The sequence below is a fragment of the Macrobrachium rosenbergii genome, chromosome 25 (genome assembly GCF_040412425.1).
Source record: "Macrobrachium rosenbergii isolate ZJJX-2024 chromosome 25, ASM4041242v1, whole genome shotgun sequence".
NCBI lineage: Eukaryota > Metazoa > Arthropoda > Malacostraca > Decapoda > Palaemonidae > Macrobrachium > Macrobrachium rosenbergii.
This window is the reverse complement of record NC_089765.1, coordinates 28405083-28429815: the sequence shown is the minus strand read 5'-3', so window position 1 is coordinate 28429815 and position 24733 is coordinate 28405083. Positions and strand designations below refer to the sequence as shown.

General features: G+C 38.5%; 1 protein-coding gene across 2 annotated transcripts in view; it reads right to left on the bottom strand.

The window, feature by feature from the left end:
* Positions 1-24733, bottom strand: part of Myt1 (protein kinase, membrane associated tyrosine/threonine 1) — a 52092-nt gene that overhangs the window by 13339 nt on the left and 14020 nt on the right. For both annotated transcript variants that reach the window (XM_067127210.1, XM_067127211.1), the window contains exons 5-7: positions 20929-21051; positions 14565-14757; positions 7778-7923 (exon numbers count right to left, since the gene is read on the bottom strand). In XM_067127210.1, coding sequence (XP_066983311.1) covers positions 7778-7923; positions 14565-14757; positions 20929-21051 — 462 coding nt within the window. The remainder of the gene's footprint in view (positions 1-7777; positions 7924-14564; positions 14758-20928; positions 21052-24733) is intronic.

Genomic DNA, 24733 nt, shown 5'->3' with positions numbered 1-24733 from the left:
TAACACTTTATGTAACGAATAATATGAAACAGCGAAAAAATTACGGCAAGCTGACGCAAGAAATGCCACGATTTTCAGCGGATTCGCTGCATGGGATTTTAAGGAAAATTTTTTTCAAAAATTCATCAAAAATCTAAATATTGTGCTAGAGACTTTCTGTTTGTTGCAGAATGAAGGTAAATGATTGATTGTTACTCAAATGTAATAATTATGGCTTACGAATGCGTTTTCGATCATTTCGGTCAAGTCAAAGTTGACAGAATGTTAAAATTTTGTCATTTATTGTTATTTCGATGTAAATATTTAAAAACTGTGAAAAGCTAAAGGAATGATTTATTTTTGTTGTATTCTACATGAAATTGCGCACATTTTGATGTATAACACTTTATGTAACGAATAATATGAAACAGCGAAAAAATTACGGCAAGCTGACGCAAGAAATGACAGGATTTACAGGTGGATTCATGTGGAGCATGAGCGGAGGAAATTTTTTTTTAAAAAATTCACCAAAAATCTAAATATTGTGCTAGAGACTTTCCATTTGTTGCAAAATGAAGGTAAATGATTGATTGTTATCGAATGTAATATCACGTTTTCAATCAGAATGAAAGTTGACAGAATGTTTTTTGTCAGTTATCCAAAAAAAACTGTGAAAAGCTAAAAAATTTATTTTTTGTTATATATATATAATGCGCACATTTTGATGTATGACACTTTATATATAATATGAAATGGCAAAAATATAAGAAATGACAGGATTTTATATATATATATTTTTTTTTCAATATTCACCAAAAATCTAAATATAGAGACTTTCCGTTTGTTGCAAAATAAGGTATAGGATTGAATATACCAGAATATGAGATAAATATATACCCAAGTAAAAAAATATATATATATATATATATATATATATATATATATATATATATATATATTATTTTATATTATTTATATATATATATATATATATATATATATATATTGTTTTATATATATTTATATATATATATATATATATATATATATATATATATATATATATATATATATATATATATATATATATATATATATTATTTTTTACTTTGTTAGTAAAACATAACTAAAAGGAATGGTTGTGAAAAACTTTGTTTTTGCATAAAACGAAATTATACAAAACAGCAATGAATACAGATATATAAACACTTGTAATAAATATAAAACTAAAAATAAATTCAATGCAGAATACTCACTCGTAAATATAAAACTAAAAAAAAAATAAATGCAGAATACTCACTCGTAATCCTGACTCTTCATGCTGTTTCTTATTTTCTCCCTCCTCCATTGAAGAGTCTTGCATTTTTTTTCCTCCCGACATGACGGGGCACAAGTGGAGGAGGGAGACGCGCGCCCTTACTGCTGGTGGGCCAGCCTTCATTGGCTCGCTGCGCCCTCCGGTGTCGCTCGGGCAGGCGCACTCCAATAAATAACTGCATTGTGGTACCTGCGGTTACACTCATCCAACCTGCAAAGTGCTACCTTGAAGGTGCAACACACGTACCGGCTGTCTCTCCTCTTGCCATTCATATGGCACACCCGGCAACGTTTCTGTCTGCCCCCTTCGATGAGCTCCAGTGTGTGATCTTCTGGCTGCAGCCGACACACAGGGTCGGCTACCCGACAGGACACTGGAATTCGAGGGGCGGCACCTTCAGGGGCGGCAGCATCTTCAGGGGCGGCGTCATCATCAAGGTCGGGGCAGCAGGGGCAGCGCCGGCAGGATGAGGAATTATGATGTCGGGTATCTCACGACATCTGACCTTTCCTCTCGGGCAGAGCTGGAGCTCGGAGCAGGGGCGCCGTTGGAAGGCCACTCCTCCGGATCGAAGTTGAGGAGGGCATTCCCAGCCACCTCAAGAAACTGGATGTGGGTCAACCTCCGAGCGTCCGAATTATACCCACAGTAAATGATGTAGGCATTCTGAAGGGCCAACTGAAGGAGGTATTTGAGGAGCTTCTGTGTCCACCTCCTGGTTCTCCTGGCGAAGGGATAATACTGGATGAGTTGATCAAAGAGATCAACTCCTCCCATGTGCCTGTTGTAGTGCCCGATGACAGTAGGGCGTTGGACACGAAACTCCTCATACGTAACTCGGCCCTGCCGGCGTGTCTTCTTCCGCTGGGTGATCTCCTCTTGGATGGGCTCATGACTCGTCGTAATCATGGGCACGAGTCGGACCCCCTTCCAACAGATGACGAAGACATCTCCCTTCCGCTGCCACTCTGTCTCTCCTCTTGCAAGATGTTGCGGGTGGCTAGCAAACCTCTTGAGGACATTCGGGGCCCAACGCACCAACCAAAGGGTACCACTGACGTGCACACCTGCTTCATACAGTTCCTGGGCCAGGGATACCGAGTTATAATAATTATCCATAAACAGGTGGTATCCCTGGTTACAGAAACGATTCACATGACCGAAGACAGAGTCACGCAGCGTGGAGAAGACCCCAGAATACACAAAGAAGTCCACGACGTATCCAGCGTTGGCTTCCGTAATAAAAAATAACTTTACACCATACTTCTTTGGCTTCTTCGGGTTGTACACTTTGATACTTAGACGCCCTTTGTATGGCATCATACCCTCATCCAAAGAAAGGTTCTTGAAGGAACCACGAGAGTCTGGCATCGTTCACGAATGAACTCCAACACTGGGCGGACTAAGATGAGGCGGTCGGGGTTATTCTGGGGTATAGCCCTTCGGTTGAAGGCGTTGAAATACCTGTCCAACGCCAGGAAACTATCACGGACATAATGCCGCCACATTAGGCGTTTAAAAAAATTCCGCCTCCAATATTGCCTGACGTCAACAGCAGGCATCATCCCAAAGAATATGTGGAGCCCCAAAAAGTGCGCCATGTCCGTGAGGTTGCAGCCCGCCAGCGGTGCGGCGTCGTCCGCAATTCCTCACGGCAGTACCGAGCATAATCTACCGTCTCCGAACCAGGAATTCAAGCAATTCCCGCGTCAGGAAAAGCTGAATGAACCCCAGTACCGTGAGAGGCACAGGGATGGTCAGTCCAGGTACTGCCGTGAATGGGTGCATGTTAGGTGGGGTGGGGTCCTCCGACCACCCCTCATCACTTTCGGACGAACGGCCTTCACCTGGGCTACCTCGACGTTGCGACCTTCTACGGGTTTGCGCTCGCGCACGTGCACGGGCACGTCTTCGCACTCTCACACTCCCAGCTGGGCCGTCTCCTTCACTTTCCCCATCACTTTCTGTTTTGTCCCCACCAGCCACAATCGAGTCATCCTCTTCCTCCTCCAACTCACTTTCTCCCTCGTAGGCACTAAACCCACTAAACTCTAATTCACTTTCCTGCTGAGGATCCCGTACGGACATTGGTGGCAAATATTCGTCATCGCTCACGTCAGGCGTTATGTCGTCATCGCTAGATGACCAACTACCACCGAAATCAGGACTTTCGACCTGCTCTCGATCGAGCTCCAACAAGTACTCATCAATGTCCTTCTGTTGGAGGCCTCCCAAATGTTTTCGGATGCCCCTCAGGACACCCCGATGCTTCCTAGGGGTCGTAAAAGGAACGGGATGTGGTCCTTGGTCGCCATAGGTCACACGTGGCCGAACAACACGCTGCTGAGAAGCTGGGTCACTCTGGTTGCTGGGTCCTTCTCCAGCATCCAAGTCCAAAACTCTCCTCACACGCTCACTTCCGACAGGCACTGTGTGCCTTTCACGCTCCTGACGCCTTTGCGACATCTCTGCAAACGTTCTGTTGCAGCACGAATACGCTAACACTCGCAAAAGCTCAACAAAACACATCTGCATCAAAATATTGCTCCCGCAAGGCGCTACTCTGATGCTCTCTGATGCGAGATGGGGGAAATTCGCGCATGCGCGTCTGGGTGACGCTCAGAAACAAAACAACAGCTGGATCCGTGAACTCCCAGCATCCGCCGAGGCGCAGGATTTGAAATCTTCTGCAAACTAGGCTTATAATTATTTTTCCGCGAATATTTCAAAAAAGCATTTTCAGTCGACGTTTGCAACGTCCACTCGGCATTCGACAGACAATTTTGGATGTCGTTTAAAACGTCCAACAGGCATTTAAGGGTTAATTTGCGGACAAGAGCTCCTGCTGCCCAGTCGAGAAAGCTGAGAACTTCCAAGACCTTAAACAAGTGTTTGGTAAGGTGGTCCAATTGCAAGGACCAGAACAAAATCTTAGCTGAACTGAATGCCAACTGTCTGGAGGAGTCAATTAACCTGGAGGAGTCAATTAACCTGGAGAAGTCTCCCTGGGAGGAGGCGGAAACTCCAATGGATGGGACCTCTCCGGTCGCATACGAAAGGTATTAACTATTTTCTCTGCAACAATCTAGACAGAGGACAACTAAAAGAGGGTCTTCCCTCCTCCCTCTTGCTCGAGAGCCAGCTTTCCACTTCACGGTGAGCTTTCTTAGCTGAAGAGGACAGCACCATTTTAGGTAGTCTCGAAGAAGTCATCTGATTGTCCATTAAGTACGTCGAAGCTGGAGAAGCCGGAGCTGTCAGAGAGAAGTCTGGAAAAGTCACCAGCAGAAATCTGAGTAAAGAGGCATATGCCGAAGGAGCGGTAACAGGATCTACTTCTTCCTCCTCAGAAGAAGAAATTGGCGACAGTTCCTCAATGGGCTGAGGGGCCGATGGCACTTTCTGAATTAAACCCAGGATATTATCCAATTTGCGTTGCATCGACTGAAAAGAAGGATCCATAACAAAGGGAGCCTGTTGCGCTGCAGAAGACTAAGAAAAAGACGTAACTGGGAGCGAAACTGCAACTGCCGGAGCAGGAGTAGGCAGCAGAGAAGAGGACACAGGTGCTGCCGAAGAAACGGACGAAATCGGGCACTTGCAAGCGGAAATAGACTTGGGCACCAACAGAGTACCTTCAGGCAAATGGTGAATGGGTGCCAATGGGCGCTCAGAAGCTGATGAGCACTCAAGAGCTGGGGAGCGCATGGGAACCAGCGGTCACTCAGAACCAAAGGGCCCTCGGCTAAGGGGCGCTCAGGAGACGATGGTTGCACAGAAGACGCAGGGCGCTCGGAAAGAGCCACACAACAACAAGCAGCACGTTCAACTGGTAATGGAAGTTCTGGCACCACTGGGCACATTGGCACCAAAGACTGCTTCTCAGAAGCCAAAGAACGTTCAGGTAAAGCTGACTGTTCAGGAGCTACAGGAGCAGGAGCTGGGCACAGGGGAGCTGATAAGCGCTCCGACATCACTACATGCCTGGGCAAATCCTCCTAAAGTAAAGATGGGTGCTTAGAAGACGACAAAGTCCTCGATGCAGAAAAAGAGCTTGCAAGCAGTAGCGCGCCTAATAGGATGAAATTGTCCCACTAACTCTGGATGATCCTGGGAGAATTGTTCCAGACTGTCCCAAAAGCTACAGGAAGGTTGATGCTCTGGAGAAGTTTCTTTAACCTTCTTAACAGGAACTGCAGGAGGCTGAGAAACACCTGAGGCATGCCTCTTCAGAGGGCGAGACTCACCTTGAAAATGCCATTGGTGCCTAGGAATGGAGTCACTGTTGGAAACACTAGGTGAAAGACGATCCACTTCCATAGAGATGCCTTTTCAGCGGCGCTCTGTCTTAAGCTGGGACTTGGCAACAGGTACGACTGAGGGAGCAACTGCCTGTGGGCAGATCCCACTGACCTCCTTTGAGCTGCCAGTTTGGCCCCTCCCAGGCTTAAAGGAGTTTGCCAGGGACCTTGGCCTAGGAGAATCGGCAGGACAGACAGCCACCTCCTCCACTAACACTTCATCATCACCTTTCATGTTCACCTTATCCATCAGAACTTCAACAGAAGCGCCAATTTTCTCAATCGTATTAGCCAATAATCCAAACTTGAGGTTAATTCTAGATTCAAGAGCTGGTAACGAGGTCGGGATCGAGAATAAGGGAGCCAGGGTGCGGAGTGATTGGTACCGATTGAGATGGGATCAGGTGGAACAATAGACAAAGAATCAGAATTATCAGAAACAGATTTTGCAGACACCTGACTCGCTAAAGTCTCCTTGCTACTATCTCTAGCTGCTGCTTTCCTCTTTTTGTCACTGTCTAAATTGGTCAAATGACTACTCAGTCTTCCACATTTCAGGATCCCATGAAACATTCCTCACAAGTCAAATCAGGGGAGCATATCTGACCCCTGCAAGATGTACAAAGAGTATGAGGGTCATAGCAGAATTGAGTCAGTTGTGTACTGCAACCTTTACAGCAATACCTAAAAATTTTAGATCCCAAATCGGACATTGTTGACAAGTCACGAGTCAAAAAATTCTCAAAATCGGTAATACTGGTCTCCAGTGAAAACCTAACAGTGTCTAATTGTGCCGAAAAAGGCTACCATAAAGAGAATACTTTACCAATGATTCCAAGATCAAAAGAGAAGAGAAATTCCAAAAAAAAAGCTGCTGCCAATCACTGTAACCACAGCCATCAGCTGGCAGAAACATATTGAGATCGTTTGCTAAGCTGGTTCCTCTCTTACCCTGAAAGTGGGCGGGGTCACTCGCCTAGCCAAAACAAAAGTAGCGCTAATGCACATTTCAAAATTCTAGCTGCCGGTTAATAGAAACTAATAGCTATGTAATTACTTGGTAAGTAGCTTATATAAAAGTATGTTTTCCTATGGTATTTTCTTAGGATATCAGTCTTTGCACCTCATAATTAGTGATCCTTGCATTGGGCTCCACCTCTTCCCTTGCCCTAAATTGACAATCTAAGAGCTGCATTTCCTTTCCTTTGATGGGCATGCCTCTCTGCTAGACGAAAGGAGGCTGTTGCTTCTCTTCTGTTGCTAGTAAGACCCACTAGGGACAACTGGAGGCTTGTATGAGAGTTATTTCAGGAACACTTGCCCAGTAGAGCAGGTAATGTACAGCTGTGTTTATTGGGCTCACTCTGAGTTAACTACAATACTCCTCAATATCTTAGCAGAAGGGGGAGCAATGTAAAAGCTAAGAGACATTGGGGAAGGACATGTCTGAGCCTGCCAATGCTTCTTTGAACCCTAAAGTACCATTTCATAAAATCTTAAGTGCTCCCCTATAGGGAATGTATCAGCGTCTTTGCAGCAGCATCCAAAACAGGTCCACATGATAGGGGATCTCCCTCATATGCACTTCAAGGATAGTGGTAGAGGTTAGAATTGAGGTGGAGCTTCCCATGGAACTCAGAAGTGGTTGTCCTATCCGAAACTTTGCCCACAGGGGTACAGAACTACTGGGTAGCCTCTTCCTGCAGGAATTTTTCCTGTTCAAAGGAAAGGACAAGTGTTGCCCTTTGTGAAGTTGTCAGACACTGGGATAGGTGAATAAAAGGTTTTATTTCTGCCAGAGACTCGCTTCCCACTAACTGTGAAGTTCTGAAATTATGTCCTCATATGATTCATTTATCTTAAGGATGAAGGAGCAGAAGGCTGGGGCCACCTGGAGGGGGTACTGGTTTTCCAGGATGATCGAAGTATCATAATTTCCATTAAAAAGGAAATTAAAATCACTACTGAATACACAATGTTACCCTACTATCATAACACTGAAAAACTGTAAATCGCACTAACGTACAGAAGCATTAGTACTTGAAATACATGGACGAGAAGATAGCAGATTAACAGAACAAAGGCAGTTGAAAACAGTACAGAATTTGGTAAACCATACAATAAAGTAAAGAAAAGTTAGTTACAGCTTTAAATAATATCATTGATTAACTACACTTACTGATTTCCTGTAACAATCTCGAAATCTTTTGAAGAAAAGTACACGACTGATACAAGGCAAGACAAGTGCCTGTTCTGCAGTCAACCTTTCCTTTGGTTTGGGATTAAGCAGCCCCTTCAGCACAAACTGCAGTTCACTGGACAAACCTGAAAGAGGACAAGAAAATCAATTCCTTGACTGGCTGTAATTTATCTGGCATTACAGCTACAGTACCGTAACACTAGCAGTGACAGTAATATTTACCTGCATCTACATACTGCTACCTGTTTAAATAACCATTCAGAGTTAAACACAGGCATTGTGACTGATGAAAAAAGAACCACACACCATGCACCTCTTTTCTCTTTGTGTGTTGTCAATTTCCCTGCAATTCTCTTCTTTACTCAAAATGTCAAAGTTGACTAGGTGTAGCAGATACATCTAATGGGGAAGGTAGTGACCAGCAGCTTCAACCACTACAATGTCTGATGTAAAGGTCCATATGCATTTAGCATTTTCTTAACTATTTTCAATATTTTGTGCATATAATCCCCTTTATACTATAGTTATATGAGTGATGACATTTCTATAAAATTAATAGTTTTCCTTAGATTTCCCTCATATACCCATCTCCTCTCTCATAAATATACCTGTATCAGTTTATACTAGACTTCCTTAGGTTTGTTGCGATTTACATGACTTGTCTCAGTTAGGCTCTACAGGTAACTTTACATACCATGTAATAATGTTTGCTTGACACTGTGCAAACAGTAGACTTCCTTTTATTTCTGTTTCTAACTTCTAACATTTTTCTTGTATCATATGACTGTCAAGATAATTATTGCAAAGCATGTCAAGATATTGGAAAATGTTTGTGAATCTGTGCATCAGGTTCAGGAATTATTTTCTTGATTACATGTGGTATTTGTAATATTAAATATGCCAAAAAAATATGCCAAAAAAATATTAAATAGCATCTGTTGTTTGAATGTAAACTTGTTGTGTGTGGATCTGTTGTGTGTTAAACAGTTGAGTAAATGCTGAAGAGATGGTGTTTGCTGTTGTTTGTGCTTGTGTGAGTGCACATTTTTAGTCTACTTACTACATTCTAGCTGTTGTGTAGTGGTGTTTTTAATATAGTATTTGCTATGTATTTTTCTTGTATATGGCCAAGAATTGAAATAAAGTATTATTATTAATATCTATTATATTAATTTCCTTGGTTGCCTTTGCGTGTGTTTTGTGTGAGTGTTCCTCTCTTTGCCCTTCCCCCTTTCCCTTTCCCCATCACTCCTCCTCCTCCTTTCCCATCCCTCTTCCTTTTTCCAGGTTTTATGATAAAATGTGTTGAGATTGAGTACTATTAACAAAATGTTTATAGATATGTAACAACATTTTTTAATAAATGTACAGGTTTTTCAAATCAAAATATAATTGCTTGACCTTTAAAATTTAAGAAATACTTAATTAACTTGATGTGGTAACTATGAACCACCTGCATTATGAGGATCACAGTAAATACTACTCCTGTTATATAACTGGAGTTTTTAAGATTTAAAAAGACATTATAATCCAATGAGCATTTCTCCACAAGGTGGAAGAAATGATTCCGAAGACAAATTCTGGATTTCTTCCCTGAAGGGAAGCGGATCTGACAGGAATCCGTTTAGGAGCTGAAGACGGCTTCACAGGAGCCTGGAGTCTTTAGGAATCTAAGATGTTATAATTCAATGGGCATTTCTCCAGGAATGCTTTAGGAGCTAAAGACTGCTTCAAAGGATCATGGAGTTGTGAAGACATCTTTCAAGAATATTTTAATAACTGTCCAGAAATTTTCAATATTAACTGACCCAACGGTATATAATAAAAGATTTTTGGCTGAGCTTTGTTATTTTCATTTCGAAATGGACTCAGCGGGTAATTATAGAACAACAGCAGGCACTACTGGTGACGGTCCAGAACCACCACTGGCATCAGCATTGGTTCAAAACCCATCAACAGCTGCTTCTGCACCTACACCAAGACATGGTCAGTTGTCTGTATAAGAACGGAAGGTAAACAGGGCTGGTGCTGCCTGCAGACTTTTGCTGACTATTGTTAGTAGGGTTAATTTAGCTGTGGGTATGGGTATGGGTATGGGTATGGTACAGGTATGGATATGGTATGCATATGGGTATGGGTGTGGACATAGGTATGGGAATGGTATGGTATGGTATGGTATGGGTATGGGTATTGGTACGGGTATGGGTATTGATACGGGTATGGTGCAAATATGGGTATGGGTATGATGTGGATTTGGGAACAAGCATTTGCTAGTTATTATTATTATCATTATTATTATTATACGACATGCAATAATTATATAATCATAATCAGTTACAATGTAAATGGTCTTATGACCAGATTCCATCTTTCAGAAATACAGTGTCTCCTCAAAGGCTGTCAACCAACAGCACTATGTTTAAAATATATAAACAACCCAGTACCATCAACAGGCCCATTTAGAGGGGTATCGCTATCAGCACAGCTCACGTGGAGCACTGCAAGCACTGCCAAAGGGTGTTTGCAATGTCCATTTTGGCACCTGGCTTCATCCACATTTTAGCTTTTTACTTGACTCCGTTCCTGCTTCCTTTCTTCAATTAAACTTTCCACCACCTCTAACTGTTACGTCTTTGCGCAGCTGTGGGGTTTCCTCCCAGTTTCACCTTTAGATTCTAGAACTTCACTTCCTTTTTCTGGATCCCCTTATCTTGCTGTAACCACTCCAACTCCCTCTTTTCACTGTCTTCAGCACTGAATGTCTGGAGGTGCCCCAATGCTTGGCTTGAGAGCCTAAATTTCATAAATCAAATCAATCAAATTAACCATCAAAGGCAAATATTTACAAGACACAGCATCGCATGAAGAAAAGGAATCTTAGGCACTGCAATATTTACACAGTAAGATTTTAAAAAATGTGATAATTCTGAGCAACACTGATTTACAAATTTCAGCAATCATATTACAAACAGAGAATACCTACACCATCCACAACTTTATATAATCAACTGAATAAAAACCATAGTTTAAATAATCTTCAAGTATTAAGTAATCCAAGAGGGTCCATATTAGTTGTTGATTTTCATGCCCATTTCCCCCATTTGGGGTTACATTGTATATCAGATGATTTTGCAGGAAATGCAGTAGAACAAACCATAATTCAAATCATTTATGCTGTCTAAATGACACTGCAAAAAATACTTTTTTCTTAAAAGCACATGGGACTTTTCACATGAGTGGATGTCACACTTTGCTCATCCAAAATAGTAGATATATTTCACTGTAAAACATGTGATGACCTGTATATTAGTGATCATTTGCCAATTTTAATTTCACTTTTGCAAAATAACCCCACTAGACATCTTACTCATTAAAATATTCATAAAGCCAACTGGGAAATAAACCAACTGTACATATAAATCTTTCCTGAGAGACAAAAATGAAACAGATAATTTCATTACAAATTTAACAAAAGCATCATAACTCACTCTATACCACATCCTAACAGACATAGCACCTTATCTATGGTGCATCACTAAACTATGACTGGAAATATTGATTAAAAATCACAATTATCAACAACAGCAAAAACTATTTTGAAAAATAAAAGTAAATAAAATGACTTAAAATGGGAGCTTTCAACTGTTTACACAGCGGTCCTCTTGGCTGAGCAACACTGTCATTCACACAGTTGAAAGCTCCCAATTTTAATTTTTTTTTTTTTACTTGTACTGTTTCAAAATACATCTTATGCTTATATACTGTATACAATTGTGGATTTGTATTTACTAAGTGCCTTATTGGTATGATACTCTATCATAATCAATAAAATAAGCCTTTAATTGCTGAAAGATTTGACAATATAATCAAAATGCTAAATAACACTGATAAATCATAACTTTACAAGGATGAAACTTACTAAATGATGGCTTATAATATTAACAGAGATTGATACAAACAACACACTCTCTGCAATGTTAAGAAAAGCTATAAAAGGAAGAATATCGTGGAGACATAAGTTATACAAGGAAAAACATCATCAGATATCTGTAGCAATACTCCTATAAAAATGTAAGGCAGGCATTCAGAAAAATATATCGAATTTCTGTCAAATCACCAGGACATGCTATCTCAAAAAAATAGGAACAAGATATAAGCAACATATTAGGAGAAAAAATGGCCAAAAAATCTAGTAAGGAAGAATTATATTATGCCCCTTCAAATTATAACAAATCTGCTCTAGAAGATATAAGGTTTGTTTTAAAATTATCACACATCTAGTACCATTAGCCAAATCATACTGTATATATTCTAAAGTTTATAATCATTTGTGGCTCAGAAATTTGTTTCATGAAGAATAGTGTTATGCTGTAATTATTCCCATCTCCACACCAAGAAAACTCCCAAGTATTGTAAACAATCATGAAACAATTTCACTAAAAAGTTGCTCTTGCAAATTGTTACAGAAACAGGTAAATATATGATTCATATGGCACACGCATGAAAATATATTGGCACCTACCCAGTCTGAACCATACAGCAATTGACCAATTATAGATTCACTATCCCACATGGAAAGTCATATCCATTGTACATCCGAATGTAAACACCTAACATTAATTATTTTCTTTGATTTACAAAAAGCTTGATACCACATGTAGTTACTAAATATTGAAAACATTGCACAAAAATAATATATGTGGTCACTTGCCACTTTTCAAGGAAAACTTCTGGATCTTTTCACTCGAAAAGGAATTCTAAAGGGAAGTGTTCCTAGTAGCAATACATGACATCAGTAATTAAGTACCATTCAAAATAAAAAAATATGTAAATGAACAAATATGCTATATACTAAGCAGCTTCAAACACAAGACATGTCAAACGTATCATAAATACTGCTATAGTAAAAATAGACATATGGACTTTATCCGGAGGTTTCCATTTCTTTACAGACAAGACCACATCAGCTATTTTCACAAAAATGTAAATAGTTAAAAAACGAAATGACTGACTTTAAGATTAGAGATCATCACATACCCATAAGTTAAACAGCAAGTTGTAAAGCATAATGTTTGACATGCTAAACTGGAAGTTCATATAGTCTATATAAAAGCCAAATACAAAAATGCATTAACTGAAAAAGAAATCATCTCATGCAAATTGGGGAACTTACAAACTAACCTTGACACTGCTGAACAAAGCAACTGTTCAGTCTATTTGAACCTATGGATGTCAAATACACAGTTCAGCCTCAGATGCAATTCTGAAGATTCTAGACCCAGTTCATATTGAGGAACTCATATGCACTGGAGCTTTTAAAACTTACCATAACTATTCTATTATAGTTGAAAGTGGTAAAACACCTCTAACTCTTCTTTTTGACTTAGTAATAATTAGTGTAGTAGAAACACAAACACGTGATGCAAAAAACTTTTTGATCCTATAATCTATGAATATAACCAGCTTTCCCAATTTGGGTCAACAAATGTAAATATAAAATTTGTTCCATGGGCCAAATCATCAGGCATGGGATTTGCAGCTATATAAACAAAAAAAATGTGCCAATTTTACTTGTTTAACAATACTTGTTCACAGCAGAGATATGTACCATAAGATCAGCCATGAAAACTATAAAAAAATATACCATCACAGAAATGTGTAATTCATCAAATCAAGAAGTGCTACTGAAAACTTCCAAAATTATAAGCCAAAAAATACAACTGCACAATAAATTAAATTTTCACTTTCATAATCAATAAATGGCAGAGTATATGGAATAATGATGACAGTAACAAATTTAAACAAATCATGCCCAATGTTAGAATGTGGAATTCATTGTTTCAGAAGAAACGACACACACACACACAAGTAATTCTGACAGTCTTTGAATTGGTCAATGTCATTTGACCACTGAATATTTGTTGAATAACCCACATGACCCAATCCTTATATGAGCAGAATGTAAACACCAACTGTTAAACATTTATTGTGTAATTATCAAATATATAATAAACGATGTCAAGTTTTGGAGACAAACATGTAAAAAATGTTTTGTCAATAAAATTTTCAATGAACCTATTTATAACATTTTGAGAAAGCTGTAAAAAATACCTAAAATCTAAGCTTCATTATCAAAAATTATTCTTCAGACCAGTCATGTGAGAGCTAAATAAATTAACTCATTGGTCTAGTCAAATTACTTGATAAAATAATAGACCTAGAGTATTTTCTGTGCTAAAAAACTACAACATCAACAATGAGATCATATGTTATTTAATCTAAGATACCAAAGCACATCCACTTGGTAAAGTGAAAACAATGAACTCAATCTACTATGGCCCAGGAAGGGGTAAACAATGGAAGAACTAAGAGGTAGGTTATACAACAAATGATGTTAAGGTTAATTTCATATTCAAAAGAGAAACAACAGCACTTCACAAATCATTTAAACAAAACCAAAATGAGAGTAAACAATGTACATCTAGAATGATGCTAGAAAACTTAAAGGATATGAAGTTGTTCTGACCCAAAGGAAGACCCACATCTAAGCCCTAATAACACATTAGTTTGTACTTGTACAGATGCATCTTACTAATATATTACTTATAAAAAAAAATGTATCTACATGAAGCTTCAAGCAGGCAGAATGAATATTATACAAAAGCACTGGATAATATTAGTTCTGAGCCCTTTCCACACTTGCTACAAAAATACTCACACATTGTAGCATAGCCAAACATGCAAAAATAATAATACTGTAACTTACATGAAGCAGCAGGTGGCATTTCTCCCTGTCTCAGTTTTTGCCAAGCATCACCATGTTTTGGAAGATCAAGGTCAGTGGCCAATTCCAGAATGGTCATACCCAAACTGAAGATGTCAGCTGGTGGGCCAAAATCTAGATCCAAAATCTCAGGAGCCAGATACTTCGGATCACCTTCTATTTCTTCCCTTTCTCTCTGAAATGAGTAAAAGTATCAAAGAGATATGGTAAAATGTTGATCAGACTCTATTGGGGAGGGACAGGATTTCCTATAATGCTGTTAGAATTGCTGGGAGGAGGGAACATTTGGGTGATGGGATACTATCAACAGTAAAAAAAAAAAAAAAATTATATCACTAAAATCCCATCACATATGCAACCTAAAACTGCTAAATGTAAGTGTTCCAGCTGCTAAACACCATATAATTTCCCTGATTTTAACCTTCAGGATACAGAGAGCTGGAGAAGAATGTCAGCAATAACAGGGAGTTATATAATACTGGGATCTTTGACAGCATTTGACCCCAAACATCTATTCTATGGATGTCATAAACAAGAAACTATATGAGAACTACGATGATAATGATGAAAACCACCCTGAGTCCTCATTTGAAGCAGTTACTATTAGTCAACCTGCTACTGCTGGTCTTGCTGAATATATGCTATGCAACCATCTATGCATTACATTTCTAAGGTAAAATATTCCCAAAGGTTGACTGGCACTTCTAATTACATGCCCATAAATTTGAACTGAAACCAAGGTTACCTTTTATAAACTGAAAATAGAGTAAGGGCTCTGATTCTGTGCTGCTTTGCAATGTCACATTGCTATGTGCACTTAGAATAACCTTTTTGAGTCAGTGAGAGGTTGCATTCCATGCTATATTCTTCTTGGAACAGCCTACGGAAATGAAAAAATTAGAAGTACCTTCCCTGACATCTGGTCTTTCAAAGTTTAAGATAAACAGCTACACAGGCAAAGAAGTACATTCTCTTCCTCTGTGATATGAGGAGAGAGGGAGTAAAGTTGGGTACAGTAAACCAGTCCTGGATACCTGGAGTTTTTATTTTTGCCACTAAGTCAGCTGCAAAAGGTAAGCATATTGAATGAATGAAAGAATCATGAAATTTAGGCCATAAAGACAAGCAATGGGGCACTTTTATGTGTAATGGAATACATCTATCTCTGAGCAAGAGATCTGAGATTATTGGAGACTTCAATCCCTGATGATAAGCAGCTCTGTCTGCAGACAGGTCCTTTATACGACAGTATTATAAGAGACAAAAGAGTTGCTGCAAAAAACCTTTAGTACCATCTACACTGTGCAATGTAAAGTACACTGTAGGAGGTTCTCACTTGCTGGAAAATACTGAGTTGAAGATAATACATTCACTGCCTTGAACCCTCAAAAGAAAGAGGGATGACTTGTCTTGTTGACTACAAAGCTAACCACCAGTGGGTTTTATCCCCAATGAAAAAATCTGCATTGTTGCTTGACATCTCAGTGAACCTGCCATTGTCACATTAACATCTAGATTAAGTTTACAAAATAGCAATGTGAATATAGGTCTTAAATTCTGTGCACATTAACTTTAATATGGGAAACTTTACAATCAGTCATGTCAAATAATCCAAAAATAACCTTCTTGAGCAAACACAAAATTTTTGGTAACTGGCTTTCCTGATGTAACTTGTGGACAAGAAGGGTCACACAGCTGACAGTGACAATCACCAGGACTGACTGCCATCACTAACCAGAAGTCTAGTCTTATCTTTTTCCAGTATGCCAAGACTACCCCTGGAGACAGAACCCTGGTAAATGCCTGTGGGGTGGTGGCCAGTCCAACATAAGGTACATTACTTTGATCTGAAACACATTTCCTACCAAGACAAAGTAAAATTTCCTAGAATCTTGACCCTCTTGCGCTTACGGGGATTCCTATAGCGCTACCTGGTACACGACTTATGCCATGGAGGGAAAAGTGGGGCTCAAGCAGAAAAGTTTTTTGTAAAATCGATACATCCAAACTATAACTGATATAGGCTTCTGGTTTGTTTTATGATGCTGGCAAATGATTGAATTTTTTCCTAAAGCAATCAGAAAATCTTTGCAAGGCTTGGAAATAATAAAAAAGATGTGATGAATGTGAAATTTTTAGGGAAAATCATAGATATTTATTTGATGAATTGGAGATTTTTAGGGAAAATCGTAGATATTTTTTTGAAATAATCATGAATAATATAATAATTAGGTTTGGGGAGTTTATTTTATACGTGAAAGCAATCATTTTGCTATAAATATTTTTGCTAATTAGCTGCTACCGATTAAAAAATGCTAATTTTTTTATGGAGTGCAATTTTCAGATTTTCCAACCTAATTATGTTGACATTTCATATCATACCTAAGTAAGGAATAAAGATAGAAAAAAATAAAGGTGGCATTAGAAAGCTGAATAAATTTCCTATAAAACGCACAAAAGAAAGATATATGTACAGTGTTGTTAGAATAAAACTGAGCAGTTGTCATTAGATTACAGATATTCTTTTTTTTTTTCTAAGAAAATATACGGCAACGATTATTATATAGAAACATCGATATTTTTACAATTTGCTGTTCAGGATGATAAAGTGCAAAGAATGGCTGTTCGAATGATATGTAATACATTCACATTGAAGCTATCTACAGATGCACAAACAGGCATAAAAAAAATTATCTACGCATGTATAAATTCCAGCCAAACTATGGCATTCAACACATATTCATATATACACTGACACTTTTCGTAATTACTCAGTAATAAATAATGCTAGAAAAAAAGTGAAAGCTGAATAAATTTCTTATATATATATTACTTAAAATCAATAGGTGTTCCCAGTAAACAATTAAGCAATTGAAGCTCAAAGACCTAAGTTTTGTTTTTTCACCTGAAGTTAATTGTTCGCTAAAGATTTTTATATAGAAACTTTGATATTTTTACATCTTGCTGTATACAGCACGATAAAGTACAAAGAATGTCCATTCGAATGATATATAATATATGCACACTAAAGTTATTTACAGATGCACAAACAGGCATACAAAAAATTATCCACGTATTCATGAACCCTAGGCTGAACTACATGGCTCGACTGGGTTCTTGATTGCTCATATTTACGCTTACATTTTTCGTAATTACTCGGTAATGAATAACGTTAATAAAAAAGTGAAAAGCTGAATAAATTTTCTATAAATAGCCCATGTAGAAGCAATAAGTGTTCCCAGAAAAAATTGAGCAATTGAAGCTGAAAGATGGAAATATTGTTGAAAGACAGAAATATATGTAAAAAAAGTAAATTCTTCACTATTTTTCTTATCAAAAAACACTTGAAATATTATTCAAAATAATCAACAATCACTTGCAAACACTTTTATAACAATAACAAAAGCGAAAGCACTTCACAAATGCAGATAAATGATGACAAAGCAAAAAACGTCAGAGCTAAAAAGATGTGCTGAACTCTGTCAAAACAGGAGGTGAAGTGCTTGAGTTGGGGGAGGACTGTGGCACATGCGCGATACCTGTTGGTTTCCTCTTTATGTTTTCTTGTAGGTCCAAGCGTCGTCCAAGCACTTACGGCAAAAAATTTATTGCCGCTGTTTCGTGTCATCGGATTACCCGAGGGTTAATGGACATTAACATAAAAAAACCTCCCTCACTCTGACAGAAATCCATTGAACTGAATTGAACCCAGTAGGGGGGTAGTGCCGTCAGTGCACCTCATGCGCGCACTGCAGGCATTACTTAAGATTCTTTGCAGCGTGCCTGCAGCCCCTAGCTGCAACCCCTTTTGTTCCTTTTACTGTACCTCCTTTCATATTCTCTTTCTTCCATCTTACTTTCCACCCCTTCCTAACAATTGGTTTATAGTGCAACTGCAAGGTTTTCCTCCTGTTACATCTTTCAAACCTTTTAATGTCAATTTCTGTTTCAGCGCTGAATGACCTCATAGGTCACATTGCTTGGCCTTTGGCCTATTTTTCTATATTCAATTCAAGACAGATATCAAAAATCCCAAACTGAAATCAGTGATGGGACCCATCACCCTGTCATTCTGAAACAATGATGTGGCTGCAAAATTACTCCCTGTAATAACTTTTTCAACCGGAGACTTCAACTCTGTCTAGAGCTTGGTACCTTTCTGAATGAATTCCTTCAAGTGTGAAAATTAAATGGATGTAGCATCACTGCAGGGGACCTCTCCAGAGGTAAAAAAAAAAAAAGTTTGAAGACAAGGTTTCGCTGTAAATTCTCCCTCGGCCTCCAGTATGTCTAGAGGTGTGCCCCACTGGAGAACATGGGCTCTAATACCTTCTCTGTTCTTTTACCTCAAAACCCTGTGAGATGCCAACAGACAAGGTCTGATGTTCTGTCCTTTGTAGAGCAGTCTCATCTGGCCTTAGATACTTGCTTTTTGGCTTAATAAGGGATAGTATGTTTCTTTCCCTATTTTTATTAATATTTCCTACATCATATTCCACCAACTTCAAGCTGTCTGACCTCTGACTACTACCATATTACACCTTTTCCTTTGCCTTGATTACTGAGAAGGGTTAGTTACTGGGACTGGAGTTCATTTCTCTGGACAACTGTATGAGCCATGGTCTAATCAACCAAATGGTTTTTGGAACTAAAGTATTCAAGATATATTTACTAATACCTTGAGGGCAAAAATATCTATTCAGGAATAGGCTGATATTTGCAGCAGGACTTACATCATTCTGTGAACTGTCTACCAACACGATTTGCATAGGATGTTCGTAATCTTTGAACTAAATTAAACATTCTAGTGTCTTTTCAAGATGTTCATTTTTTTATATAATAATAGATACTGTATTTATGATGTCTAGGTAGTAAGATTTCTTACATATTGACAAAAAAAGTTAAGTATACCTTAGTTTTACCAGATCACTGAGCTGATTAACAGCTCTCCTAGCGCTGGCCCGAAGGATTAGACTTATTTTCCGTGGCTAAGAACCAATTGGTTACTTAGCAACGGGACCTACAGCTTATTGAGGAATCTGAACCATATTTTAGCGAGAAATTAATTCCTCTAACTCTTCATCAGCCGGCCGGGAAATTGAACTCCGGCCCATCGAGTGACAGTCCGCAGCTCTACCGACTCACCCAACGAAGAGCTTTGACAACTTGCAAAAAAGCTTAGTCACTAATCTGACAAATAACTTTGATCAAAACAATTTTTAAAAATAATTTTAAATCCCAACCATCATGACAGTCCTGTAACAATACTAAATGAAGACAAAAAGGACACAGTGAACCTGGATTAATGATCCAAGTTAGTGTAATATATCAAATGTGGTCAAGTTTTTAAATTTACTTGGGTAACATAGTTTTCAGACTAAAAAGAATGACAGTACATTAATGCAAAATTATAAAACATCCAACCCATTTTCTATTCCAGTTCACTCCCTACAACCAATAACCCCTAGAAATTTTTTAAAGTGATGCTGGTAAATCCAGCTACCTCCAGCATACAGAGCCTGTAGTGAACTTGGCCCTACCCATACTGATGGAAAATTTAGGAATACTGTAGTAGTCAAGAATAGGCAGATTTCAAAATGTGACAAGGCCAATAATCTTCAAAGTCTTCCCTTTTTGCCCAAACATGACAATTATTAACTAGACAAACTGGTTGCTGCTGACAAGGAATAAACAATTATTTCAACTTAAAATCCAGATAACCTACAGCTAAAATCACTTTATAAAGTTTAATACCTAGACCAGTGCACCACAGTATTTCTACGACAGAAATCATCTACAGTATATTAACCAACAGTATGAGAAACTGAATTTTTTCAATGAAAAATGTATAAACAAGCTTAGTTATTCCATATAGGAACTTCCAGGTTACTGTCTGAATTCACAATTAATATCAATACACAGTAAATTGATACTGATAAGTATTTTTATGCATAAAATATATGAAAATTCTAAAAATACTCAAAAGGATAAAGACTGAAATTGCAAAACAATTTTACAGTTGCTGAAAGATAAATACATAACTTAAATATGAAAAATTCAATGCTTTTAAAAATTCTTACATGGAAGGTAGGGGAAGGGGTTGTCAAAAAGAACACAAAGAACAGCCCGTCAAGAGTTTACAGCTGAAATTTTACCCCTCTTTAACCCTTCATGATATTGAGGTTCTATTATTCATGCAAATTTGCTGATAATCAGCATTAATATAAAATAAGAGTAGTTTTCTGTGCTCCAATATATTTTATTTTCTTAATACTGAGATTATCAATTTGATACCTTCAATTAATGCAATCATGCCTTCAAAATACACAAAAATCTTTCACATTACCTGTGACATATCAATAACTAGCCCAAAGTCTCCTAATTTACAGAGCCCATCAAATCCAAAGAATATATTTTCAGGCTTGATGTCCATGTGAACCAACTGATGTTTATGTAAATGTTGTACACCCTGGAAAAGAAAATGGTTTTGTAACATGAAACAAGTTTTTTCATACAAGCTCATCAATCACCTATCTGCAGTGCATTCATATCCTAAATGTTAACATGGTTCAAGTCTTTTTTATGATACACAGTAGTACAGTAACCGCACAATGCATGTGGCACCTGGACCCTTAGGCATCTCAATCACCTTCCTCACTTAACATGTAATTGTAGATATAACTGGAGCTGGAATGAGTGCACTCCCTACATGAATGCATGAAAAAAAGTTGGAACCAAGGCTCTAGCAGCTCACTGGGTCAATCATAGTAAAGGTTAAAACCACATTTTGTAAAGCAAGGCCATTATATCAGTTAAAGGTCTTTCTGATTGGAGAAAACATATGAAAATGGACTGTGAAGAGGTGGAAGATGACAAATTACAATGGTTATCCAAAAAAGGTAAAATATGACCACTGGAAGTTCTGATCCCAAATAATACAGGTCCATCAATTTCTGTATTATGTCTATGAAATAAAAGGTAGCAATGGTTGACTCGCACTGCCAGGGGCCTGCATTTAAAAAGGATGTTAAATCTAAATTATTTTTAAAAGTGGCAACTCCCAACTAAAACTTCTTGTTGAGAGAAGAGTACAGACAGTAGTCTATGCATCTTCTGGCAAGTCAACTTCCTCTGGTGAGTAAATGTCCCGAGAGTAACTTGCTTGATTGCTGATCAGCAGGGAACCCTCTGATCAACAGATCTGACTGTCAAACTGATCCAAAACACCACAAGCAAGCAGCAATCAAAGCAGTTGGAACAACTGCCTTGCCTCCTGAGTGTACCTTAAAGAAGAATTTCTCTAACCGTTATAATGTGATACACAGTAAGAAATGCATTTTATAATATAACCCAGTACACCTATATATAATCAATTGAACAAAAACTCTGTGAATTATATTCCTTTATCAACTATTGACATATGATAAATGCAAATTTAAGGAGGGACCCTATTCAAATAAATTACATTTTTTTAGATTCAACATGCCATTTGAAAGAGAACCTTCATAAGAGTTTTGAGGTTAAAGTAATTCCAATGGATTTTAGTGCTGCTTTCGATTTAGTAAATCACAAGACATTTATTTATAAACTTCAGAATCTTAGAGATGGTGGATATGTTTTAGGTTATGTTAAGATTGTCCTACAGGTAGGCAGCAGCATGTTGCTGCTGCTGGAATCTTTAGCAAATCAAGAGCTATTCTGTCTGGAGTTCCACCAGCTAGTGTTCTTCATCCACAGTTATTTTTAGTGTAAACAAGTGATATGGTTGTTGGTAAGCTTTGGAAGGAAGGGGAGGGGGGGGGGGCGACAGCACTTGATGATGACAACAAAGACAAAGACAAAGGCAACGATTATGACTTCCTTCTCCTCTTTTCTGACTTCTCATTCTTGCCAAGGGTGGCTACAGACAACAAAGTGTGGAGGAAGATGCCACCAAGTGATGAAGTTGATGGCAACACCTGGGGGTACAGTACCAACAGAATGTCTGGTGATACTACGGCAGTAGTGGTCACCCTCAAGCCGGTAAATACCATAACAGTAGAAGCATTACGGTTACAGAAGCAACAGTGATGGGAAAGCCCTGCACAGCCTTCAAGCAATGAATAAGATCACACACACTTGGCTCTCCCGTGAGGCCTAGGGAAGGCCACAACTCCACAAGTTCCTTGGGCTCAACAGCACCTGCAGCAAAGGTGAGACAGTCTCCCCCTACCCCATGAGGGAGCATCCTCCAGAGGACACTTCCAAGTGAAGCAAAACTGCCAGAGAAGAATCAGGCTGGCAAACTTCCCCCTTCAGTGGCTCCCTATTGACGAAGCAGCAGGAATCAGCAAAGGGGAAACCACTCCCTTAGGAGTAGTAACAGCAGGTGAAAGTTTGGCCAGGGGCAAGCAGGAATCAGAGACGATCATCGGTGTCACTGGTGGAGTACTGCAATCCAGTGAAACCGGAGAAACTTTCTTCCCTCTTCTTTTTCCTGGGAAATTACACCCACTGTTCAGTCACACCTATGGCATGAAACACATAAGGTATGGCGATCAACCTTAATAGAAGAAACTGATTATAAGGTTGGTCTTTCCCCAGGCAGCACCTTAGGATTGTCGGTTTCCTCTTGGTAGAAGGCAGTTGTAAATTAGGGGTTTGAATACTTTATTTTCAACATAACAAGCAAACAAACAAGATAAAAACTTAAAAAAGCATGAAAGCAAAACGCAGTAGGGCGGAGAGCGCAACAGACGTCTTCACTCAAAGGCGGCCGAAAGCAAAGTGGAGTGCAGACTGATGAGTGGGCAGGGCTTCCCCCTTACTGTTGGCAGTTAACAACCTTGTCTGAAACTTAAACGGCTGTTCCAGCTCGCATCCACAAGCTGAATCCTATGTAAAGAACGAAGGTTTGTATTTTTGTAGGAACAAAGAAAATGATACATTTTGCTTGAAATTCCAGCAAAAAACTTACTATAAATATTTAAAATAAAAAGTTTCCTTAAATGAACAGGATGTGCTTGTCAGATTCTATGTTTGGTTTCTAAGCTAATGTAGAAATTCCTAGCTCCCACAAATAAGACGTAATGATAGGCTCTCCCTTGACCTTAATCCAAATGGATGAAAATTTGAACTGCTCAAATCCTTCTTCACTTTGAATGAACTAACATGGAGCAATTCAGCCTCCCATTCAGGATTGAAGTTTAACTCAATTACAGATTCAGAGACCTGAAAATCAAGATTTTTATCCCAAGGTTCCCCTTTAAATGTTTTAAATTTCTGCACTGGTATATGGTTATTATAGCATTGGAAGGGAGAAGTGAGAAGGATCTGTCGGCATGAAGCATCCCATAAACTCAACACCCTTCACACTACCTGCCATTGGTAAAGTTAACTAACATTCAGCAGAGTGGAGCAAGTCTTCTTCACTAGACAGTGGCTGAAGAAAAAGTGCTTACTCACTAATGCCTTTCACACAACTTATCCATGGTAAAATTAACCCTTTGAGATTCTGATGACAATTGTAGTCGTCATCCAGTTTTCAACCTCCAAGATTCTGATGATTTTGAAAGATACTTTCTTAATAACTTTGCCAAAAATCATAAAAAGCATCATAACAATGAAATCTGAATATGGGGAGTATGAATGCTTGTTGCTGTTGTTATGGAGACTGATATTTATCATAATTTATAGAAAATAAAAAAAGTGACATAAGCCATTATTCTGCTCACTACTGTAGTATAATTTACATTTTTTCTAATGCACTTGTGACATCATACTTGGTTCAAATAGTAATGAATTTCATAGCACTGGAAAGGCAATTTACCATACTTTTTTACTCAGTAAACAAATTTTTTCATTACAGCTAACTTTTACTCATGATATCAATGTTTGTTTTTAATTTCTGTGAATTTCTAAACATACAATGATAAAGCTAAAACTCACTAGCTTTATAAGGGCACCAAATCATTATTAATGTAGCACAAAGTAAAACATTACACAGACCAATCAAAAGGAAATTAATGCTCAATCAACCAAAGAAAATTAATGCTGTCACTGAAGGACGAGTGTTCTGATGTAGACAGATTTAGATGGCCCCTCTCCCTCCACATATCCTCTCCTCACTTGACAGCAGCTGAAGAAAAACTGCTCATTGATGGCAAGTGATG